The sequence below is a fragment of the Arachis duranensis genome, chromosome 1 (assembly GCF_000817695.3).
Source record: "Arachis duranensis cultivar V14167 chromosome 1, aradu.V14167.gnm2.J7QH, whole genome shotgun sequence".
NCBI classification, from domain to species: Eukaryota; Viridiplantae; Streptophyta; class Magnoliopsida; order Fabales; family Fabaceae; genus Arachis; species Arachis duranensis.
Window position 1 is genome coordinate 100,024,774 of NC_029772.3, and position 22,076 is coordinate 100,046,849.

Here is a 22,076-nt window from a genome sequence, read left to right on the forward strand (position 1 = left end):
TTCAATTGAACCTCTAAATTAATAAATCAATAATTAAATTAGTTCAATGACTTATTTAACTTTCAAAATTTTGATATTATACAATGAATAATTAAATTAAAATAATATTATAATAGAAAATATAGATCCATTTATATACTGAAAATAACATTATAAAGACCTAAAGACCAAAACACCCCTAAGAACCCATCCTTCTCAGTTCTCTCCTCGTTCTCTCGCTCATGTTGCCCTTCCTACCCACCGCTTTATATAATTCTTTTTTGATATTTCAGTCGAAAAAATATAAATACAAACATTTCTTACTTCTCTTTTTGAAGCTCCAATTTTTCTCCATAAAGCAGACGAAAGCGAATCTCATTCTTTCTCTTCATTATCGAATTCTTTTCTTTTTATTCATTCTTCTGCTGTATTGGGTTTTCTTTGAATTACGATGTCAATGGCGAGGCCTAATCAGGAGGCAATTGAGACATTTATGAGCATCACTGGCAATTGATCTAATCAGCGTTCGTTCATAAACAGCACCAAAAAGATTCACAACCAGCGATTTCAATGTACTTGGCTTCTTTTTTTCTTTTCTTTTTTACTTTTATTCAATTTTCATGGCCAAGAATTATGCACTGCTGATTTTCATGTTGTCAGTCTTTTCAATGATAAGTCATCTAACATTCAAGAAACGCCATTGTTGTCGATGTTCTTGAAGGTTTTTGGTGGTCTTCTTTCAAATTCCATAATAACTGAAATCTTTTTCTCCTTCTAAAATATTGGATGTCTCAGAATCACTGGTTCTTGTTTAATTTTGTATTCTTTTTCCCCCCATTTTTCTGAGGATCTGATGAAATTGTTCAAACTAGGGAAGTTACATTTGTTTCGGGTTTAAGAGCTTTAACTTTTGTGGTTTTTTTTTTCTCCTTTGCAAGATGTGTACAAAAAGAAAGTGGCTGAGAAACTGAGTTTGCATTCAGAAGTAAATCTGTTGAAGATGCTGGTTTTTAGGGCAGCGCTTCAAAACATTTGCAATCACCAAATGTGTTCGGTAAATTGCCAAAGGTTTCTGTTCACTCTTTTTCACTACATTTTTGCATCAATCTGTCCATAACATATTCCGATTGATTGGCTTATTCATTATTGTTTTCAATATAAAAGAAAGCCCTGCAATAAGTCAAGTCATAAATGAATAAATATGATAGGAAGAAACACAATTATTCTTGAATTATTTGTTCTCACTTACCAGAAGCTACAAAAGTCTCAGATGCATAGAACCCTGTTCCATTGATTCCACTAGCTTGTTCACATACTTTAAACCAACTCCAATCTGAAATTTTGTAACGAACTATTATAAACCTTTGATTTGACCAATTTTATTATGTTTGTGGCTAAGTTTCTGCGGTGAGTAGTATGTTACTTACAACTAAAGAGCGTATATTTTCTTTGGAACAAATCCAATAGATTAGCCTTAGGAAGGCTTTGAACAGTTTCAATTAATCCTGTTATCCAAAACATATGTCAGTTTAAACACCAAACTTGTTTGATTCAATATATTCAATTTGTATGCATATCTATTGACTTGATGTACTTTAAGTTTTGGTAAAAATTCTTCCTCTTTTTTGTTAGATCTATCTACTACACAATAATAAAAAGTTGTTTAGATTGTTGACCTTGATGCCATATTTCTTGCAGTTGTGGCATGAGAAAATCCAAAACAAAACAAAATGGTGTGTTACCAAGTGGATATGCACGGAGAATTGGGTCCTAAATACAGAAAAATTGGCTGAATCACGGAAGGTAGTTACCATTATTTAATTGTTCTTGTCTTAATCCTGAATCCTTTTCTTTACAAAATTGAAGAGGGACTCGCATTTGTTTAATATTTGAATCTTTATTTTCTTATCATGAATGCTGTGTTTTTGCTGCTCCATAAATGACACATTGGTTATCAAATCATTGTGGTGGTGAAAAGATCTAGAAGGCTCAACATAAAAATTGTCTAAGTAGTAACCAAGTTGAGTGTCTCTTGTTGAAGCAATCATCGGCCAAACTTCTTACCAGTGAAGCAATCAAGTCCTTGAGGTATGCATTTAAGGTTAGTTTGAATTCGATCTCCATTGCGATACCTTCACTTTGATCAATTCGGATTTCATTTATGTTGTCTACTACTATTACTAGTTTCTTTATGATACTCTTGAGCACGTATCACTCTTGTTTAGAATTGACTGTAGCACATTCTGATTTCATTTATGTTGTCTACTACTACTACTAGTTTCTCTATGATACTCTTGAGCACGTATCACTCTTGTTTAGAATTGACTGCAGCACAACATGAATTTAGGTTTCCTCTTGCTTAGAGTTGCAACACTACTACTACTACTATTACTTGTAGCACAACTTAAAACTACTACTTGTAGCACAATTTGAATTTAGGTTTTCTCTTACTTAGAGTTGACAAGTTGACAATGAAACTACTACTTGTAACACTACTTGAATTTAGATTTCCTCTTGCTTAGAGTTGGCAACACCACAACCACCACTACCACTACACAACTTGAGACTACTACTTGTAGTACCACTTGAAACTACAACTTGGAGCACAACTTGAATTTAGGTTTCCTCTTCCTTAGAGTTGACAATAACACAACTACTACTTCGTCTTTCTTATAGTTGACAACAACACAACTACTACTACTACTTGTAGCACAACTTGAATTTAGGTTTTCTCTTACTTAGAGTTGCAACACAACTACTACTACTACTACTACTTGTAGCACAACTTGAATTTAGGTTTCCTCTTGTTTAGAGTTGACAACACAACTACTACTACTACTACTTGTAGCACAACTAGTTTATGTTTCCTCTTGTTTAGAGTTGACAACAACATAACTACTACTACTACTACTACTTGTAGCACAACTTGAATTTATGTTTTCTCTACCACACAACTTGGGACTACTACTTGTAGCACAACTTGAAACTACTACTTGTAGCACAACTTGAATTTAGGTTTCTTCTTGCTTAGAGTTGACAACAACATAACTACCACTACTATTACTACTTTGTCTTGCTTAGAGTTGACAACAACACAAGTATACAACTACTACTACTACTTGTAGCACAATTTGAATTTAGGTTTTCTCATGCTTAGAGTTGACAACAACACAACTGCTACTAATACTCAACTTGAGGTTTTCTCATGCTTAGAGTTGACAACAACACAACTACTACTAATACTCAACTTGAGACTACTACTTGTAGCACAACTTGAAACTACTACTTGTAGCACAACTTGAATTTAGGTTTTCTCTTGCTTAGAGTTGACAATAACACAACTATTATTAGAACTACTACTTCGTCTTGCTTATAGCTGACAACAACTACTACTATTTGTAGCACAACTTGAATTTAGGTTTTCTATTACTTAGAGTTGCAACACTACTACTAGTACTACTTGTAGCACAACTTGAAACTACTACTTGTAGCACAATTTGAATTTAGGTTTCCTCTTGCTTAGAGTTGACAAGTTGACAATGAAACTACTACTTGTAACACTACTTGAATTTAGATTTCCTCTTACTTAGAGTTGACAACACCACAACCACTACTACAACTTGAATTTAGGTTTTCTCTTCCTTAGAGTTGAATTTAGGTTTCTTCTTGCTTAGAGTTGACAAAAACACTACTACTACTACTACTAGTACTACACAACTTGAGACTACTACTTGTAGTACCAATTGAAACTACAACTTGGAGCACAACTGGAATTTAGGTTTCCTCTTCCTTAGAGTTGACAATAACACAGCTACTACTTCGTCTTTCTTATAGTTGACAACAACACAACTACAACTACTACTACTAATACTATTATTACTACTTGTAGCACAACTTAGAATTTAGGTTTTCTCTTGCTTAGAGTTGCAACACTACTACTAACACTACTGCTGCTACTACTACTACTACTTGTAGCACAATTTGAATTTAGGTTTCCTCTTTTTTAAAGTTGACAACAACACAACAACAACTACTACTACTACTACTACTACTACTACTATTACTTGTAGCACAACTTGAAACAGCTACTTGTAGCACAATTTGAATATAGGTTTCCTTTTGTTTGGAGTTGACAACAACAAAACTATTACTACTACTACTACTTGTAGCACAACTCAACTTGAATTTAGGTTTCCTCTTGTTTAGTGTTGACAACAACACTGCGATTAATACTACTATTACTTATAGCACAACTTGAAACTACTACTTGCACAACTTAACTTGAATTTAGGTTTCCTCTTGTTTAGAGTTGACAACAACACTGCTATTAATACTACTATTACTACTTGTAGCACAACTTGAAACTACTACTTGTAGCACAACTTGAATTTAGGTTTTCTCTTGTTTAAAGTTGACAACAACACAACTACTACTACTACTATTTGTAGCACAACTTGAATATAGGTTTCTTCTTGTTTAGAGTTGACATCAACAAAACTATTACTGCTACTACTACTTGTAGTACAACTCAACTTGAATTTAGGTTTCCTCTTATTTAGAGTTGACAACAACGCTGCTATTAATATTACTACTACTTGTAGCACAACTTGAATTTAGGTTTCCTCTTGTTTAGAGTTGACAACAACACTGCTATTAATACTACTACTACTGCTATTAATACTACTACTACTTGTAGCACAACTTGAATTTAGGTTTCCTCTTGCTTAGAGTTGACAATAACACAACTATTATTAGAACTACTACTTCGTCTTGCTTATAGCTGACAACAACTACTATTTGTAGCACAACTTGAATTTAGGTTTTCTATTACTTAGAGTTGCAACACTACTACTAGTACTACTTGTAGCACAACTTGAAACTACTACTTGTAGCACAATTTGAATTTAAGTTTCCTCTTGTTTAGAGTTGACAAGTTGACAATGAAACTACTACTTGTAACACTACTTGAATTTAGATTTCCTCTTATTTAGAGTTGACAACACCACAACCACTACTACAACATGAATTTAGGTTTTCTCTTCCTTAGTGTTGAATTTAGGTTTCTTCTTGTTTAGAGTTGACAAAAACACTACTACTACTACTACTACACAACTTGAAACTACTACTTGTAGTACCACTTGAAACTACAACTTGGAGCACAACTGGAATTTAGGTTTCCTCTTTCTTAGAGTTGACAATAACACAACACAACTACAACTACTACTACTACTACTACTACTACTACTACTACTACTACTACTACTACTACTACTACTACTACTACTACTACTACTACTACTACTACTACTACTACTACTACTACTACTACTACTACTACTACTACTTGTAGCACAACTTAGAATTTAGGTTTTCTCTTGCTTAGAGTTGCAACACTACTACTAACACTACTGCTGCTACTACTACTACTACTTGTAGCACAAGTTGAATTTAGGTTTCCTCTTGTTTAAAGTTGACAACAACACAACAACTACTACTACTACCATTACTACTACTACTACTACTATATTACTTATAGCACAACTTGAAACTGCTACTTGTAGCACAATTCAAATATAGGTTTCCTCTTGTTTGGAGTTGACAACAACAAAACTATTACTACTACTACTACTTGTAGCACAACTCAACTTGAATTTATGTTTCCTCTTGTTTAGTGTTGACAACAACACTGCTATTAATACTACTACTACTTGTAACACAACTTGAAACTACTACTAACACAACTCAACTTGAATTTAGGTTTCCTCTTGTTTAGAGTTCACAACAACACTGCTATTAATACTACTACTACTACTTGTAGTACAACTTGAAACTACTACTTGTAGCACAACTTGAATTTAGGTTTTCTCTTATTTAAAGTTGACAACAACACAACTACTACTACTACTACTTGTAGCACAACTTGAATATAGGTTTCTTCTTGTTTAGAGTTGACATCAACAAAACTATTACTGCTACTACTACTTGTAGCATAACTCAACTTGAATTTAGGTTTCCTCTTGTTTAGAGTTGACAACAACGCTGCTATTAATACTACTACTACTTGTAGCACAACTTGAATTTAGGTTTCCTTTTATTTAGAGTTGACAACACAACTATTACTACTTTTACTTGTAGCACAACTTGAATTTAGGTTTTCACTACTACAAAACTTGAGACTACTACTTGTAGCACAACTAGTTTATGTTTCCTCTTACTTAGAGTTGACAACAACATAACTACTACTACTATTGCTACTTTGTCTTGCTTAGAGTTGACAACAACACAACTACTACTACTTGTAGCACAATTTGAATTTAGTTTTTCTCTTGCTTAGAGTTGACAACAACACAACTACTACTAATACTCAACTTAAAACTACTACTTGTAGCACAACTTGAATTTAGGTTTCCTTTTGCTTAGAGTTGACAATAACACAACTATTATTAGAACTACTAAGTCGTCTTGCTTATAGTTGACAACAACTACTACTACTTGTAGCACAACTTGAATTTAGGTTTTCTCTTGCTTAGAGTTACAACACTACTATGCACAACTTGAAACTAATACTTGTAGCACAACTTGAATTTAGGTTTCCTCTTGCTTAGAGTTGACAACAATTCAACTACTACTACTACTTGTAGCTCAACTAGAATTTCGGTTTCCTCTTGCTTAGAGTTGACAACAATACAACAACTACTACTATTACTACTTTGTCTTGCTTAGAGTTGACAATAATACAATAACTACTACTACATGTAGCACAACTTGAATTTAGGTTTTCTCTTGCTTAGATTTGACAACAACACAACTACTACTAATACTTAACTTGAGACTACTACTTGTAGCCCAACTTGAAACTACTACTTGTAGCACAACATGAATTCAGGTTTTCTCTTGCTTAGAGTTGACAATAACACAACTACTACTACAACTACTACTTCGTCTTGCTTATAGTTGACAACGACACAACCACTACTACTACTTGTAGCACAACTTGAATTTAGGTTTTCTCTTGCTTAGAGTTACAACACTACTAGTACTACTGTTTGTAGCACAACTTGAAACTACTACTTGTAGCACAATTTGAATTTAGGTTTTCTCTTGCTTAGAGCTGACAATTCAACTACTACTACTACTACTACTTGTAGCACTTGAATTTAAATTTTCTTTTGCTTAGAGTTGACAACAACATAACTATTACTAGTACACAACTTGAGTCTACTACTTGTAGCAAACTTGAACCTACTACTTGTAGCACAGCTTGAATTTTAAGTTTTCTCTTGCTTAGAGTTGACAATTACATAACTATTCCTCTTTCTTAGAGTTGACAATAGCACAACTGCTACTCTACTACTACTAGATCCTCTTGTTTAGAGTTGACAACAACACAACCTGAACAATTGTAGCACAACTTGAATTTAGGTTTTCTCTTGCTTAGAGTTGATTGCAGCAGAACAATTTGAATTCAGGTTTTCTCTTAGATTTGAATGCAGCACAACCTGAACAACTGTAGCACAATTTGAATTTAGATTTTCTCTTGCATAGAGTTGACTGCAGGGCAACTTGAATTTTGGTTTCTGTATTGGTTCCATCTTTTGAAACAAGGTGCTACTACTACTAGATTCTCTTGCTTAGAGTTAAATGCAGCACAACACAACTTGAACAACTATAGCATACTTGAATTTAGGTTTCTTCTTGCTTAGAATTGATTGCAACACAACTGAGTTCAGGTTTCAGTGTTGGTTCCTTCTTTTGAAACAAGGTACTATTACTACCACTCCTTGAACAACTCTAGCACAACTTGAATTTAGGTTTCCTCTTGTTTAGAGTTGATTGCAACACAACTTGAATTCAATTTTTAGTGTTGGTTCCTTCATTTGAAACTAATGTACTATTATTACTACTACTTGAACAACTATAACACACCTTGAATTCAGGTTTCTCTTACTTAGGGTTGATTGCAGCACAACTTGAATAACTACAGCATAACTTGAATTCAGGTTTTCTCTTGCTTAGAGTTGACTGCAACTATGCATACTAGAAAGAGAGAATGAGAATTTTCGTGCAGTGTTGTTTCCTTATTCTTGGAGCTTCGTTTGAGATTTCTTTGTTATGATTTTTTATATTTATCTTTCTGTAATTGAGAAAAAGGCTAAAGTGAGAGAATGAAAAAGTCAAAATAATTGTGTATTTAGTTTTTGTTGAATTAGGATTAGTTCTTCTTAGCCAAGTTGGGATAACACTTGGTGGTTGTTGAACCATATTAGAGTCTTCCATAGTCAAGTTGGGATAGTACTTGGTGGATACTAGGTTTAGGTTAGAAATTTAATGGGGGATACTAGATGAATTAGGTTGTAATTCATTGGTATTGGTGCATGTAATTAGTTTGATTATAGTTGAAATTTTACCATGGTTGTGGTGGAGACTGGACGTAGATTTTATTGCACTTAGAAACCAAACCAGGATACATGTTTGTGTGGTTCTTTTTCTCTATTATGTTTTGCTCTACTTTTGAGTCAACTCGCTTTCTCAAGTTCTAAGATCTTGACAATGGTTACAGGTTAAAAATTCACTATTATTATCACTAATTACAACATGATAATTATAAAGAGTAAACCTAATTCGTTAATCTCTACAAATTAAGGAATGTCGATTAAGCTTAATTAACCTAATTCATAAATGTTAACTAACTTACTAATTGAATTTAGTAAAAAGTTAGTGTTAACAAAAACAAGGTTAATTAATAGTTCTAATTATTAATCAATTTAGACATTAGTAACTCAAGATTACCATAGTTTTCAATTCAATCCAAGAATAAAAAAAATATATTTTATAACTAGTTCAAGCATTTTGTCAAATACTTAGAGTGCACAAGGATAAAACATTATAAATCGCAACAATTGGTAAAAACTACAACTATCTAATTCAAGAACACAACAATAACATCTCAAATAAGTAAGAATAACATAAAATATCAAATTCATTAATAAAAAAACATAAATCCAACAAGAGGTTATAAACTAAATGACAAGATAAAGAAAAATAACAAGAGAATCTAAGCAAAAGGCGAGGATGTATTTGGTTAGGTGGATTAAGAATTTAAACTTTGATTAACCTAAATCTCTATCTAACCTACAACAACTTTTTAAATCCTAATGTATAAATCTAATTACCCATAGTGTTTTATCCATATTTCACTTTTCACACACATCTATGCATCTTTAACTAATTCACATCATATATGCACCTATTTCTAAAAAGAGTAAACTAATAAAAATACATCTAAATAATTTTGTCCCTACCAAAAATGCACCCAAATTTTATTATCGAAAAAAATACTCTCAAATAATTTAAAAATACGACAAAAATGTCCAAAAAAATATTATCTTTTTGTAAGTGGCAAACGACTTTTGTATTTGACAAATTGCGTATGCATTTAATCCAAAATTTTATAGGAATATTTAGATAATTATTTTAAAAATACACAAAAAAAGAGGATAAAAATTTAATCTCTATGTTTTTATTTTATTTTTTAAAAGTATTATTGCCTATTGAAAAAAATATATATACTAAGCAAAAAATTACTAAATTTTAAGGATAAAAATATTTCATTTATCTAATTATGCTTATAAAAAATCACATCAAAATTGAATCTCTAAAGCATTTTTTTTAGAATACATATTTAGTGTTAGGCATTTTTAAATTATTTGAGAGTATTTTGTCGATAACAAAATTCGAGTGCATTTTTGGTAGTTAACCCTTCTAAAATTTTATTTGGAACATCTATTATTTACTGCTACTTTACCTATGACATTTTGGGAGGATTCATTCTCAACTGTTGTCTACTTATTAAGTAGGTTATCTACTTGCATTCTTAATCATTTATCACCCTGTTAAAAATTGTACAATAGACATTGCCTAGAATTTTTGGTTCTGCTTACTTCCCTTTTCTAAGACCATATAATAAACATAAATTACAACTTAGATATGAAAATTGCATTTTCCTAGGATACGACAATAATCATGATGGTTTTAAATGCATGACTAAATCAGGCAAAATATACCTATAAAAAAAGTGCAATTTGATAAAAACAGTTTTGGGTTATGCTATATGTATACCAAAATTAGTTACTAAAGTCAGCCATTAGCATAAAATACATGTTAGAATATAAATATACATTAAAAATAAATTAAACCACATATATATTTTTACATAAATATATTAGTGGTTGATTTTGGTGTACAAATAATATTTTTGAACAGTTTTTTATATGCTGAATTATTCTCACATAATACTACTTCTCTTACATCTACTATTGGCAATCAAAATTCTGTGACTACTTACCTTTCTTTTCCTCTGATGTCTATTAGTTCCATTCCTAATACTGCAATGATGTACACTCTTATTCTTACATTTACACATACTCAATCTCTATCCTTGGCTCATAGCAAAGAACAACTACACATTGCAGAGGACAATGTTAACACAACAACCACGCACTCAAATTGATTTATCATCAAAAATATCTTTGCACAACACCAACATCATCCCAATCAATTGAATTGAGGTTTGTTTTCCACCTATTATTGATAATACTAGCAACCAACATCCAATGGTAACAAAGTCAATCTGGTGTAAGGAAAATGAGACAATCATTGAAAGGCTGTTACGAATGCTAAGTACGAAGCACTGAGACAATGTGGAACATGGACATTAGTTGAACCACCCTTAGTGCCCCTATCATTGGCAATAAAAGGGTCTTTTCTATTAAAAGAAACAACAAGGTGATATTATGAGATATAAAGCCAAGCTTGTTGCCAAAGACTTTCTCCAAGTTGAAGGGACCGATTATGAACAAAATTTTCCCCTGTGATCAGACCATCCACATCGAATTGTCCTCAGCATTGCTAGGGGTGTACATAAAATAATTAAATTGTGTTAACCAATTAAAAAATTATACCACATTTTGGTTAACCAATTTAATAAAATAATTTTAAAAATTATATCCATATTATTAAAAAGTGGTTAACCAAAATCAAATTTTAAAAACTGATTCTTAACCGGTTAACCAAAATTAAAATAAAATTTTATACAATTTTTGTGATCAAATTGGTTAACCGATTTTTTTTATAAAAACCGGTTTTTAACCGGTTAAAATTGGTTTTTAATTGATTAAAAACCAGTTTTTAATTTTGGTTTTTGAAAAATCCAATTTTTTATGTAAAAATCGGTTATTTTTTAAAATTGATTTTTATTTTTATAACCAATTAAAAATTGGTTTTTGAATTTTGTAACTGGTTAATAACCAATTTTATCATATAAAACCAATTTGATTAATTAATCAAATTATATTTTTGGCTAACCCAAAAATAAGTTTGATTTTTTGGATTAACCAAATCATCTATTGCCCTAAGCATTGCTCTATCTCAAGGATGGGTTGTGAGGCAATTTGACTTCAATAATGCTTTCTTAAATGGCATTCTCACTAAACAATTCTATATGACACAGCCTTAGGGCTTTGAACTCTCAACTAGAAATCTAGAATACAAACTAAATATTCTTTATGGCCTTTAAAATGAACCAAGAGCATGGTTCTCGACTTCAAAATCTACTTTGCAACACTTTGGATTCAATAGCATTGTTTTTGATACTTCTCTTTTTATTAGACAAACCTCAACCTATATTGCTTATATGCTCATTTATGTAGATGATATTGTTGTCACAAGTAATAATGCTCAAGAAATTGAAGTTTTAATAGCCAAATTAAATACTATTTTTCCATTGAAAGACCTGAGAAGTTTCAACTTCTTCCTTTATCCTGAAGTCACTTATCAGAATGACGGCAACATCATGTAATCTCAAAAAAAATATGCTAGAGTTAGTAATAAAATTGGCATGATAAATGCCAATCCAATGCCAACCCTAATGCTTTCCAACCTCAAATCATTTGTCAATGATTCTGATCCCTTTGATAATCCAAAACTGTATAGGTTCATGGTAAGAATTTTATAATATTTAGCTATAACCAGACCTGACTTAGATTATTCTGTTAATCGTGTGTCTTAGCATTGAATGGGTTGCTTACTTCTCAATATGGAGATATAAACAAAGTGATATCAGTAACAGACTAACAATATTTAAAGATGCAAAAACGAAAACAACTGCTGAATTATTAGGAGACTACTATGGTTTTCACCATGATTTGTTAGGTGTAACTGGTGTACTTCTCGTTGTATTCCCTGTTATATTTGCTATTCTATTTGCATACTGCATTGGACACCTCAACTTCTTAAGGAGGTAAAATTGTTTTATAAATCATTTGATCAATAAAATCTTATTCTTGTGTTTCTGACTTTCTATACGATATTTGTTAAGTGTATCTTCTGACATGCTTTTCCTATTGTTTGCTCCGACCACAAAATAAACTGAGGAGCAAAAATTTTTGCTGTCAAAATAATCAGTTAATCAGTATCGATTCTTCTTTCTTTCTTTTTCGCTTTACTATTATATTATATTTACATAGGATTATAAAATTTTATTTGGTTTTTTATTTTAATTTATGTGTTTTTAAAATTTGTGTATTTATTTATAATTTTATATATTATTTTAATATAATTCGATTATTCCAGTTAAATTTTTAAACTGATAAAATAGTAAACAGAGCGATTCAATGACCCATTGATTTTTAGAACCTTAATATTATCTAATGAGTAACTAAATACTCATTAAAATAAGATTATGACTCTTAATTATTTATTGTAACTTTTGTCAAAGTCTATTATTTGTAGACCAATTTATATACTAAGGATAACATTATGAAATTTAGATTCTAGCCACTAATCATTTTTATTTTTGACCATGTGAGAAGAAAACTAACAAAACATGATGGATGAGATAGAAGATGGATAGGGATGAAAGGTAGAAGAAGATCTAGGAAAACCATCCATAAAGTGATCAAATGAGTTCTACATGTAAACGATTTTTCTGTGGTTATAATACATGATAGAACTCAATGATATCGTTTGATCCATGTAGCTGACCCCACCTAATAGGATAAGACTTTAGTATTGTTGTTGTAAAAGAAAACTTGGCACAATAAAAAATTAGATAAATAAAAAGAAACAAGCACAAATATAAATAAAGATACAAACTAAACTACTCAAACACAATATCCTACATTCCTACACACTATCATGTCCTCTAAGCTACGTTTGTTTACAGAGACAGAACACTGAGACATGGATACAGAGACACAAAATTGTGTTTGACAGAGGAGATATGGACAGAGACAATGTGTCCAGAGACACTAAATTAGTGTATTTTATATCCATTCTGACAGGAAAGACACAGAGACACTAACAAGGAACACAACTTATTTTTTACTTTTTATTTCATTATTTTTGTTAATTTTTCATAATTATATTTTTTAATATTATATTTTTCATCTCAAATTTTTTGAATGAAAAAAAATGAAAATAAATTGAATTTTCATAATTTGTTCTAGTTTATCACCAAACAGAATATAAGAATACAAAATTTTGTGTCTTTGTCCACTAGTGTCTTGTCCTGTCCTGTTCTCAAAAACAAACGCAGCCCTAAAGTCTAAAATATATAGAATACATTTGTTCTTAAATAAAAATGATAAATTAACAAATTAAAATACAATTAAACTAATAATTTTGTGTGTGTTTATTTTTTATTATTTTACAATATAAATACGATCAAACTAATATTTATTTATAATTTTTTATTACGCTAAGTTTTCTTTTTACTGTAAATTAATGTGTTCTCCAACTTTACCTATGGTCACAATTTTTTCTTTTCCATCATTACCGAAAATCACAAAATCTTCATCGTATTTGTCAAGTTTGATGAAAAATGTAAATTTTCTGGTCATGTGCTTAGAGCATCCATTATCCAAGTTTTACATATCATTCTTCTTCTTAGATGCCAGAAAAAAATGCACAATACTTTTAAGTGACCTTAGGTATTCAAATCATTTTGGATCTTTTAATATTAAATCTTCTTAGTTGCTCAAGAACATTGTATTTGACAATCACTTTATAAATTTTATCACCAATTTTTCTTTCAAAGATGAAATACTGAATAGATAAACCAACCCAATTGCATGTATGACAAAAGTTTTTGGTTGCTGATTTTTCAATGTGATTAGGTTTTGAAAGCTTAAGTTTTTGGACGTTAAGGCTTCATTTTCAATGCATGATTTTTTAAAAATAGATTCAGATTTTTTTTGATACCGCAACCCAGCCTTCATAATCAGAGGTCTTTGACTAGTTAAAAAATTGTTCAAATTTTTAGGACTTTGGGCGAGTTTAGCTATGTCTTGATTTAAACCCTTAATTACTTTATACAATCTTTCATTTTCTTCAATGCAATTCAAGTAGGCAACAATATAATGCTTTCCATCAAAACTTTTAATTTCATATCTAAGCATTTGTTTTCTTCGACATGATCAATATTATTTTCGACTTCTTTTAATTTTTCTTTGAGGTAAGCATTTTCAGTCTTTAAAATGTCATTTTCAAATTCAAGTTCATGGCATTGGTTCAAAAAATTTCTAATTTTCTCAGTGAGATCATCAATCATAAGATGGAGTTCTTCATTAGAGGGTTCAAGAAAGATTACCTTATTATGGTGACTGTGATCGACTATTAAGCATGCTTGAAAGTTGTGGTCTGATTCATCATCCTCTTCAGTGTCGTTTTTCAGATCTTTTCAAGAAATCATAAGTCTCTTCTTCTTGTCCTTCCGAGACTTGTCTTCTCTCTTCAACTTGGGACAATCATATTTGTAATGTCCAACTTCTTTGCAGTTGTGTCAAATGACCTTGCTTATGTCCTGTTTTGGTTCTTTTGAGCTACCTCCTCTATTCCTTTCTTTTTGTCTCATAAGTCTTCTAAAGTTTCTAGAAAAATGCACAATCTCGTCATCTGATAAACAATCATTGGATTCATCATCCAATGATTTAACAAAAGATTTAAGATCCACTCTTTTTTTTTGTGTCATTTTTTATATGAGTGATTTCATATGCTAATAACTTTTCTCTGAGTTTATCATATGTCATTTGGCTTACGTTATTGCTTTCAGATATAACAGTAGCCTGGTTTTTCATTCTTTTGTTAGGCTTCTCAAGACTTGTCTCACCAGCACTTGTTCAAAATGAGTAATCTTCATGGTATCCAAACTATTAATGATAATAGAGTACCTCTCAAATATTTCATCTATTGATTCTCCTTCCTTCATAGAAAATATTTCATACTCTTTACTCAACATGTCAATCCTTGTTTCTTTAACTTGTATAGTGCCCTCATGTGTAACTTGGAGCTTATCCTACATTTCTTTTGCTATTTTGCATCTTGAAACTTTTCAGTATTTCTCGAATTTGATGGCACAGTTCAAGATGTTGACAGCCTTGACATTGACTTTCACCCTTTTTTTGTCATCATCATTCCACTCTGCTTCAGCTTTAGGAGTAACAACACCTTCAGCACTTGTTTTGGTTGTAATCTGAGGACCATTAATGATTATCTTCCAGAAGTTGTAGTCTATTGATTGAACAAAGATCTTCATTCTTTCTTTCTAGTAATTGTGGTTTTTCTATTAAAAAATAGAGGTCTATTATTTGATTGCCCTTCAGTTAGTATGTAAGCCACTAAGTTGGATCCCATGTTGTTTACCATTTGGATCTTTCCTCCAAGTTGTAAAGTTTGGTCTTTTTGAGACCAAGCTCTGATATCAATTAGTGGGTAAGAGAATGGGTTGAATCTTGGCATCTTTTTACTTTGCTTTCAAATTGAGAATCTGTTGAGTCACTTTGAGTAGAAATTTGGGAGACACTTTGGTTTTGTCTTTCGTCGAGGGAGGAGTCAAAACATAATAACAAGCACGGTGTATTTCAGTGAAGTATAGCTGGATAGAATATTCAGGAGATAATTTTGTTTTGTCTCCTAAAGTGCAAAACCAAAAACAGAAAAGAGAAAGAGAGAACAGCCATATATCATAGTTCAGCTACTTAGTGCAATGTAGACTACGTCCAGTCTCCATCACAACAATTCATTATCTTTGAACAAGATTACAACCACCAATTTTTTCTAGGATTCTACCAAATCCTATTTGGGACAAATCCAGTTTCTAACCCAAACCAGATTTAACTAGGAATTCACCCTAACTTTTAACAGCAAAATGCTCGTCCAACTTATAAGAGAATTCCCTCAAGATCATGACAACAAAATAGAAAAACTTACAAAAGATTTCTGAAATAAATATAGGCTTTTTTCCAAGTCTAACTCTCTTGCCTTTTTTCACTCAATGACTTTTTTCATACAATTCGCGTAGTATTGCCTTTTACCATTGAAAACAAAGAAAGATTAGACTGAGAAAATAAGATATTCAATGAGAACCATGAATGAGAAGAAGATAATAGCTCTACAAGCTATAGGAACCCAAACTTGTACCTCATTCCTTGCTCTAATCCTTGGCCGTTCACCTCTTTAATAGAGGAGTGAAGTTTCCAAAACTTGAAACTTGCTTCAGCACTTGTTTGACTTCTTTTCCCAAAAATTAGAAGTAGCAATGGTGTTACAAAGGAGAGATAGAGTAGAGGCCGTGACTGAATCATACATCCATCCATATCTTCTATCTCCTTTTTCAACCCTTTTCATCTTGCTTATTGAATTTAAATCTTTCATTCTTGCTTTGGTTCCAAGTCATAGTTTTGAATGCTGATTCACAGTCGAACTTCATCATCTTCAACATTTTCAACTTTCTACTTCTGTGCATACAAAGAGATGATTTCTTCAACGACTTACAATGAAGCACAAATCTAGAAATATGTCTCTAATGATGCTTTGGAAGTGATTTTTACTTTTAGCCCTAACCTCTTTGACCTTTTTGTTTTCTTGATTTTGCTTAACTCAGAGTTTTTCTTTTTCTTGCTTTGCTCAAGAGAAATCACATGGAGTTGGACAAAGAGAAGAGAAAGATTGGTTTCGGTAGTGTGATATTTAGTTCAAATGAGAATGAAATTAAATTACTTAGTTAGCAACCAACTGAATAATTGGACTTGAATGTGGACCACTGATTTAGGCTTATTTATAGATATGGGCTCACTTCATCAATTTGATGCCTGAAACATTTCTTTGTTTTAGATAGGGATTTATTGTTGTAATCAACAATTCTTTGAGCTTGAATGTATGTGTGTGTGGGCTTGTTTTCTTGCTTCTTGGGCCAGTGTGACTAAATTAATTTTCTACACACTAAACGAACTAATCACACATATAATTAACTTTTAATCTAATAATATGTTTAATCATCATCTCTAAAATGTTATTAGTTCTTCAAAATCAATCGTTTTCTTCACCCCACTTGTCAAGCCTTCCTCCAAATCTCCTCAAGTTAGAATCTTCTAATTTTTTTCTTAGCTTTGTTCGGGTCACCTGATAAGTTAATGAGGATGGGGCAATAATATGATTTATACCTGTAAAGATGTTGCACAGTTGTCTTTGAGCTGGCCTTTCTCCATTCAAGATTTGCAAAGTTTCTGTCTAGACATTCTTATGTATTATTTTCTGCGGGTTGACCATTTGTCCAAGTGATGAAAGAATGACCAACATAGCCCGGTCCTAAAGACCAATGTCTAGAACATCTTAAAATCCCTTTATCTGTGAATGGATGACTCTGTTTCTTCCTAATTTCTCATGTTGGCTTAGGACCTGGTTAAAATTTCCAAACATCATCCATAGCATATTAGATACACTACAAAGAGCTTTAATTAAATCCCAGCTCACATGTTTATTCTGATTTTTCGGATAGCTATAAAACTCCGTTGCTCTCCACTTTTAGTTATCATCTTTCTGAACCACCTCTATATGGTTAATCGACATTGAGGTAATGTGAACCTCCAACAAGCTATCCCACAAACATGTCAAACCTCCATCCCTTTGTCTTTTTTCTCCTTGGCAATCTACACGAACAATATTCCCGAGTCCTACACTATATTTAGTATTGTTATCTCCTCTGATTTCTTCCTTGTTTCTATAAGGAAAACAAAGTTGGGATTTTTTTGTTTAATAAGCTTATGCAAACTCTCATTGTCCATAGGTTCTCAAGCCCACAACACTTCCAATTTATGATTTTCATGGCTCTCGGCAGAGCTGTCTCTGCCTTTCCAATCATTGAAGTGATTGTTATCTTCTTAATCTGTGGTTCTCCTCCCTCCCGTACCCCCTTTCCTCTCACTCCCATCAACTTAGTATATGAGATTCACATTTCAAATTGTACGTGCTTTCAATTGGAAAAGAACGAGAAATCTATTTTGATTCCCAAAACCATCGTAATGACATGAATTTATTTTTTCTTCCTACTACAGATGATTGATGATCAAGATTTGAGTTTCTTTGCCAATTTCCTTAGCATCTTCATTTTTGTACTGGTGATAGCTTACCAATTTGTTATGGATGATCCAAAGTATAAAGGAAACTAGGGTACTCTGAATTTCACTGCTGTTGTGCTCATTCTGCTCACTGCTAGTACTCTGAATTTGACTACATTGTTGTGTTTTTTGTGCTCATTGTTTTTAGGAAAAGTATAAGTAGATAATGAAAATATTAAACAATGTGAACAATGAATGTATCGAATGTTCATTTCACTAGGTATACAGATGGTTATTCTAATATTAAGATTTAGGTGGATACTTTGGTGGTTGTTCATGTTATTCAAAAAAGTCATTAGTTAATTCAATGAAATTTTTTTGTGACTATCTTAATGAGTTCAATTATGATATAATGACTAATGAATGATAAATTGTTAATAATTGAAGATCAAATATACTTTAAAGTATTTATTTATAATTTATTTATTATATTATTATAAAACGATTTTTCGATTAGACTAATGAACTAGTAATTAAAAGTGATCGATCCGGTTTTCAAAACCTTGTTTTGGTTTTGTTTTCTTATGCTCAAAGTTTTTTTCCCCAAAAAATGTTCAGCTTTTAGCCATGGACCCTACCGCTTGGATCCGTCCCTCCTGTCAATTGTATCCTGTCCCTACGTGTATCCCTTTTTTAAAAAGTGTTTCCACATTCATCTTGATCGTAGCCTTAATAAACCTGCATTGCTTTTTAACAGTCTCAAAGATGGAGCACTCCTTTACTTTTTCCATGCTTGTTGCAATTTATTTGCCCTAATTTGACAATTTTGCAGTATTTTGGAAGTCTCCAGATCTGCAGTTTGACTTCTATAATGTCGAATTCCTTCTCAAATGAATTTTCATTCCTCTCTCGAATTTTCACTATGACCTATGAGTTTCTAAAGAACCATGGGTTGTCTCTGAAGGCTTTGTCCAAATAAAAAAATATTATTTGGTTAGTTATATAAACTCGAATAAGACAAGTACGTTGCACAATATAATACGTAAAATTATTTGGTATATATAAAAAATAATATAATTTTTATCTCTTGAAAGAAAAAGAGAAAAAATGAGATATATAGTTGACAAATAATAATATTTATACATGTGTACTTGTGAAACTAATTAGAATGATTAGATCGAAATTGAAAAATAAAGAAGAATGAGAAAAAATGATAGGATATGAGAAGGAAAGAAGAGAGTGAGCGAAACGAAAGAGGCGTGAAATTTTAGGTGAAGAAAATAATATTGTATGACAAATGTGATTTTATATATTGAAAATAAATAGAAATATATTTTATATGAGAAAATAAAATAAGTTTTATAATTTAATTATATCTATTAAAAAAAATAACATATCGAGTAATTTAAAGAGTAGAGATATTAATTTGAGTCAAATCAACCTACCATGCTTCTAAAAGGGATGAGTTTTTTAATCATTGACTAGATTTTTTAATCTTCCTTTAAGCCTCCAAAATGCTCCCTTTCCGCGGTTTCAGAAGCACCCCATTTCGAATTGAGCACTCACAGCAACAAGAAGCCTTTTCCCGCAGAGGTTTCTAGAACCATCATGGAGCTTGCCACTATGGGAACCCTCTCTGCTTTGACCAATGAGGGTCATGAGGGTTCTAGAAGAAACCAACAAAGATCATCTTTTTCCACAGACCATATTTCATTTGCAAAATGTTAAATCATTGATGCAATCTAAATAGCCAAAGTTAGTAATCATTTTGAAATTAAAACACTTGATTGCCAATATCTTTTTGGGATGGAAGGAAGGCAGAACCTTGATGCTACAAGAAAGTGCTTGCTAGCTAGCTTGGAAACATCAAGTGCTATTGGTTCTGCATTAGATGAATCTGAATCAAGATTGGAGCTTCTTCGCCAGCGATGTCAATCCCTGCAAACTTCATTCAGACCAATCTCCATGCAGAAATGCTCGTTCATGGACGTTGGCTATGGTATAGATAGTGTTCTATGTTCTGCTGCTGCTGTCCTCAAGGTGTTTGAATTTGTGCAGCATTTGGAGAATTCTCCATTGACTGACCCTGGTTCCGATCTATGCTCTTACGTCTCAGATGCCAAGAAGCTTGAAGAAGCCTTGAAGCTTTTCACTGATAATTGCACGTTAGCAATTGGCTGGTTGCAGGGTGTTCTTGACTTCTTACAAGACAAAGCGATCACCAATGAGTTTTACCTCTTTCAGGTGAAGAAATCTTTGAGGATACTGCGAGAATTGCAAGCCGTGGAAGAGGGAGTTCGCATCAATGGAGGTTTTCCCAGTGCAGCCTTAGACAATCTAGAGACTGAGTTCCAAAGACTTCTGATGGCAAACTCAATGCCCATTCCTTTGGTTTCGTTAGGATCACACGTCGCAACACAAGCTTTGCCAGGTTCTGTTATGGGGAAGTTGCAGGCCATCATTGAGCGGTTAAATGCAAACAGCAGGCTAGCCAAGTGTAAGTCTATATATGTTGAAGTTCGAGGGACGAATGCTCAAAGAACTTTGAACACTTTAGGCTTGAGATTCCTACAGCTAAATTTGAGGATGTCAGGGAAATAGCGAGTTACATAGACCAATGGGGCATTGATTTGGAGTTGGTTGTCAAGAACGTTCTTGATACTGAGTACATGCTATCTTGCCGTGTCTTTGAGAAGATTGGCCGAGAGGCATCAACTGAATGTTTTGCCAGGATCGCCATCAGATCAGGAATTCTTTCTTTCATTCTATTTGGAAGGAATGTTTCAGAGAGTAGAAATGATCCCTACAAGTTGTTGAACATGCTAGACATATTCAGTGTGTTAGATGATCTTAGACTAAAATTCAACCAACTTTTTGGGGGGAAAGCCTGTGAAGAAATTAGAATCGCGACAAAGGATCTTGTAACCAAAGTTTTTAATGGTGCCTGTGAGATATTCTAGCAACTTCTGGCGCAAGTGAAGCTGCAAAGGCCAAGTTTTCCTCCTCGAGATGGCGGTGTCCCTAGGCTGGTAAGCTTTGTAACTGATTACTGCAAGCAGCTGCTTAATGATACATATCTACCACATTTGAAAAAGGTTCTAAAAATTCATCTTAGTTGGAGAAATGAAACATATGAAGAGGGTATTATTTTCACACAAATATATGACACAATCAAGGAAGTTGCAGTTAATCTTGATTCTTGGTCAAAGGCCTATGAGGATATCACATTGTCCTACATTTTCATGATAAATAATCATTGCCATTTCTACAATTTGAGGGGTACCATGCTTGGGGATATGATGGGAGATACTTGGTTAGGAGCACATGAACAATACAAGGACTATTATGCAGCACTTTATTTGAGGAATAGCTGGGGAAAGCTTCTATCAATTATTGTTCAAAAAGACTTACTTTCATCCTCATTGAGTAGCCAAGATTTGGGAAAGAGATTGCATGCTTTCAATGTAGCTTTTGATGAGAGGTACAAGAAGGAATCTAGTTGGACAATTTGTGATGAGGCCTTGAGGAAAAACATATGCAAGCATTTGGTGGAATGTATTGTACCAATCTATAAGGCCTATGTGAAGAATTACAACTTGTCAATCGAGAATGAAGGTATGGTTGTGAAGCATATCAAATATACAGCAGAGAGTTTGGAGTAAGATTTGGTCTCTGTTTTAGCCAAAGCTAAAGAAGAATGGGAGT

General features: G+C 32.4%; 2 protein-coding genes across 9 annotated transcripts; both read left to right on the top strand.

Moving 5' to 3' along the window:
* The first annotated feature begins 297 nt into the window (after positions 1-297).
* Positions 298-21,335, top strand: LOC107471556 (dolichyl-diphosphooligosaccharide--protein glycosyltransferase subunit 4A-like). Of its 8 annotated transcripts, none has more exons than XR_008006958.1 (5): positions 298-551; positions 918-1,047; positions 1,678-1,782; positions 1,958-2,080; positions 7,917-9,374. XR_008006958.1 is itself a non-coding variant. In XM_052258802.1 (5 exons), the coding sequence occupies exon 5, from the start codon at positions 20,178-20,180 to the stop codon at positions 20,970-20,972; it is 795 nt and encodes a 264-aa protein (XP_052114762.1). In that variant the 5' UTR covers positions 298-551; positions 918-1,047; positions 1,678-1,782; positions 1,958-2,080; positions 19,878-20,177; the 3' UTR covers positions 20,973-21,335. The 8 variants fall into 8 exon arrangements, 6 of the variants coding, with proteins under 6 accessions (XP_052114762.1, XP_052114766.1, XP_052114767.1 ...); XR_008006957.1 differs by lacking the exon at positions 7,917-9,374 and adding an exon at positions 3,177-3,543 and having other exon boundaries at positions 1,958-3,120; XM_052258802.1 differs by lacking the exon at positions 7,917-9,374 and adding an exon at positions 19,878-21,335.
* LOC107471547 (exocyst complex component EXO70A1-like) lies at positions 21,041-22,033 on the top strand. The gene is made up of 2 exons (XM_052251865.1): positions 21,041-21,208; positions 21,332-22,033. The coding sequence occupies exons 1-2, from the start codon at positions 21,041-21,043 to the stop codon at positions 22,031-22,033; spliced, it is 870 nt and encodes a 289-aa protein (XP_052107825.1).
* The last annotated feature ends 43 nt before the right edge of the window (positions 22,034-22,076 follow it).

Bases quoted from the DNA above. Each gene is read 5' to 3' on its own strand.
- LOC107471556 (XM_052258802.1), top strand. From the start codon at position 20,178: ATGGAAGGAAGGCAGAACCTTGATGCTACAAGAAAGTGCTTGCTAGCT.
- LOC107471547 (XM_052251865.1), top strand. From the start codon at position 21,041: ATGCTATCTTGCCGTGTCTTTGAGAAGATTGGCCGAGAGGCATCAACT. The intron at 21,209-21,331 runs GTGTTAGATGAT...GAGATATTCTAG, and splicing joins ACATGCTAGACATATTCAGT to CAACTTCTGGCGCAAGTGAA.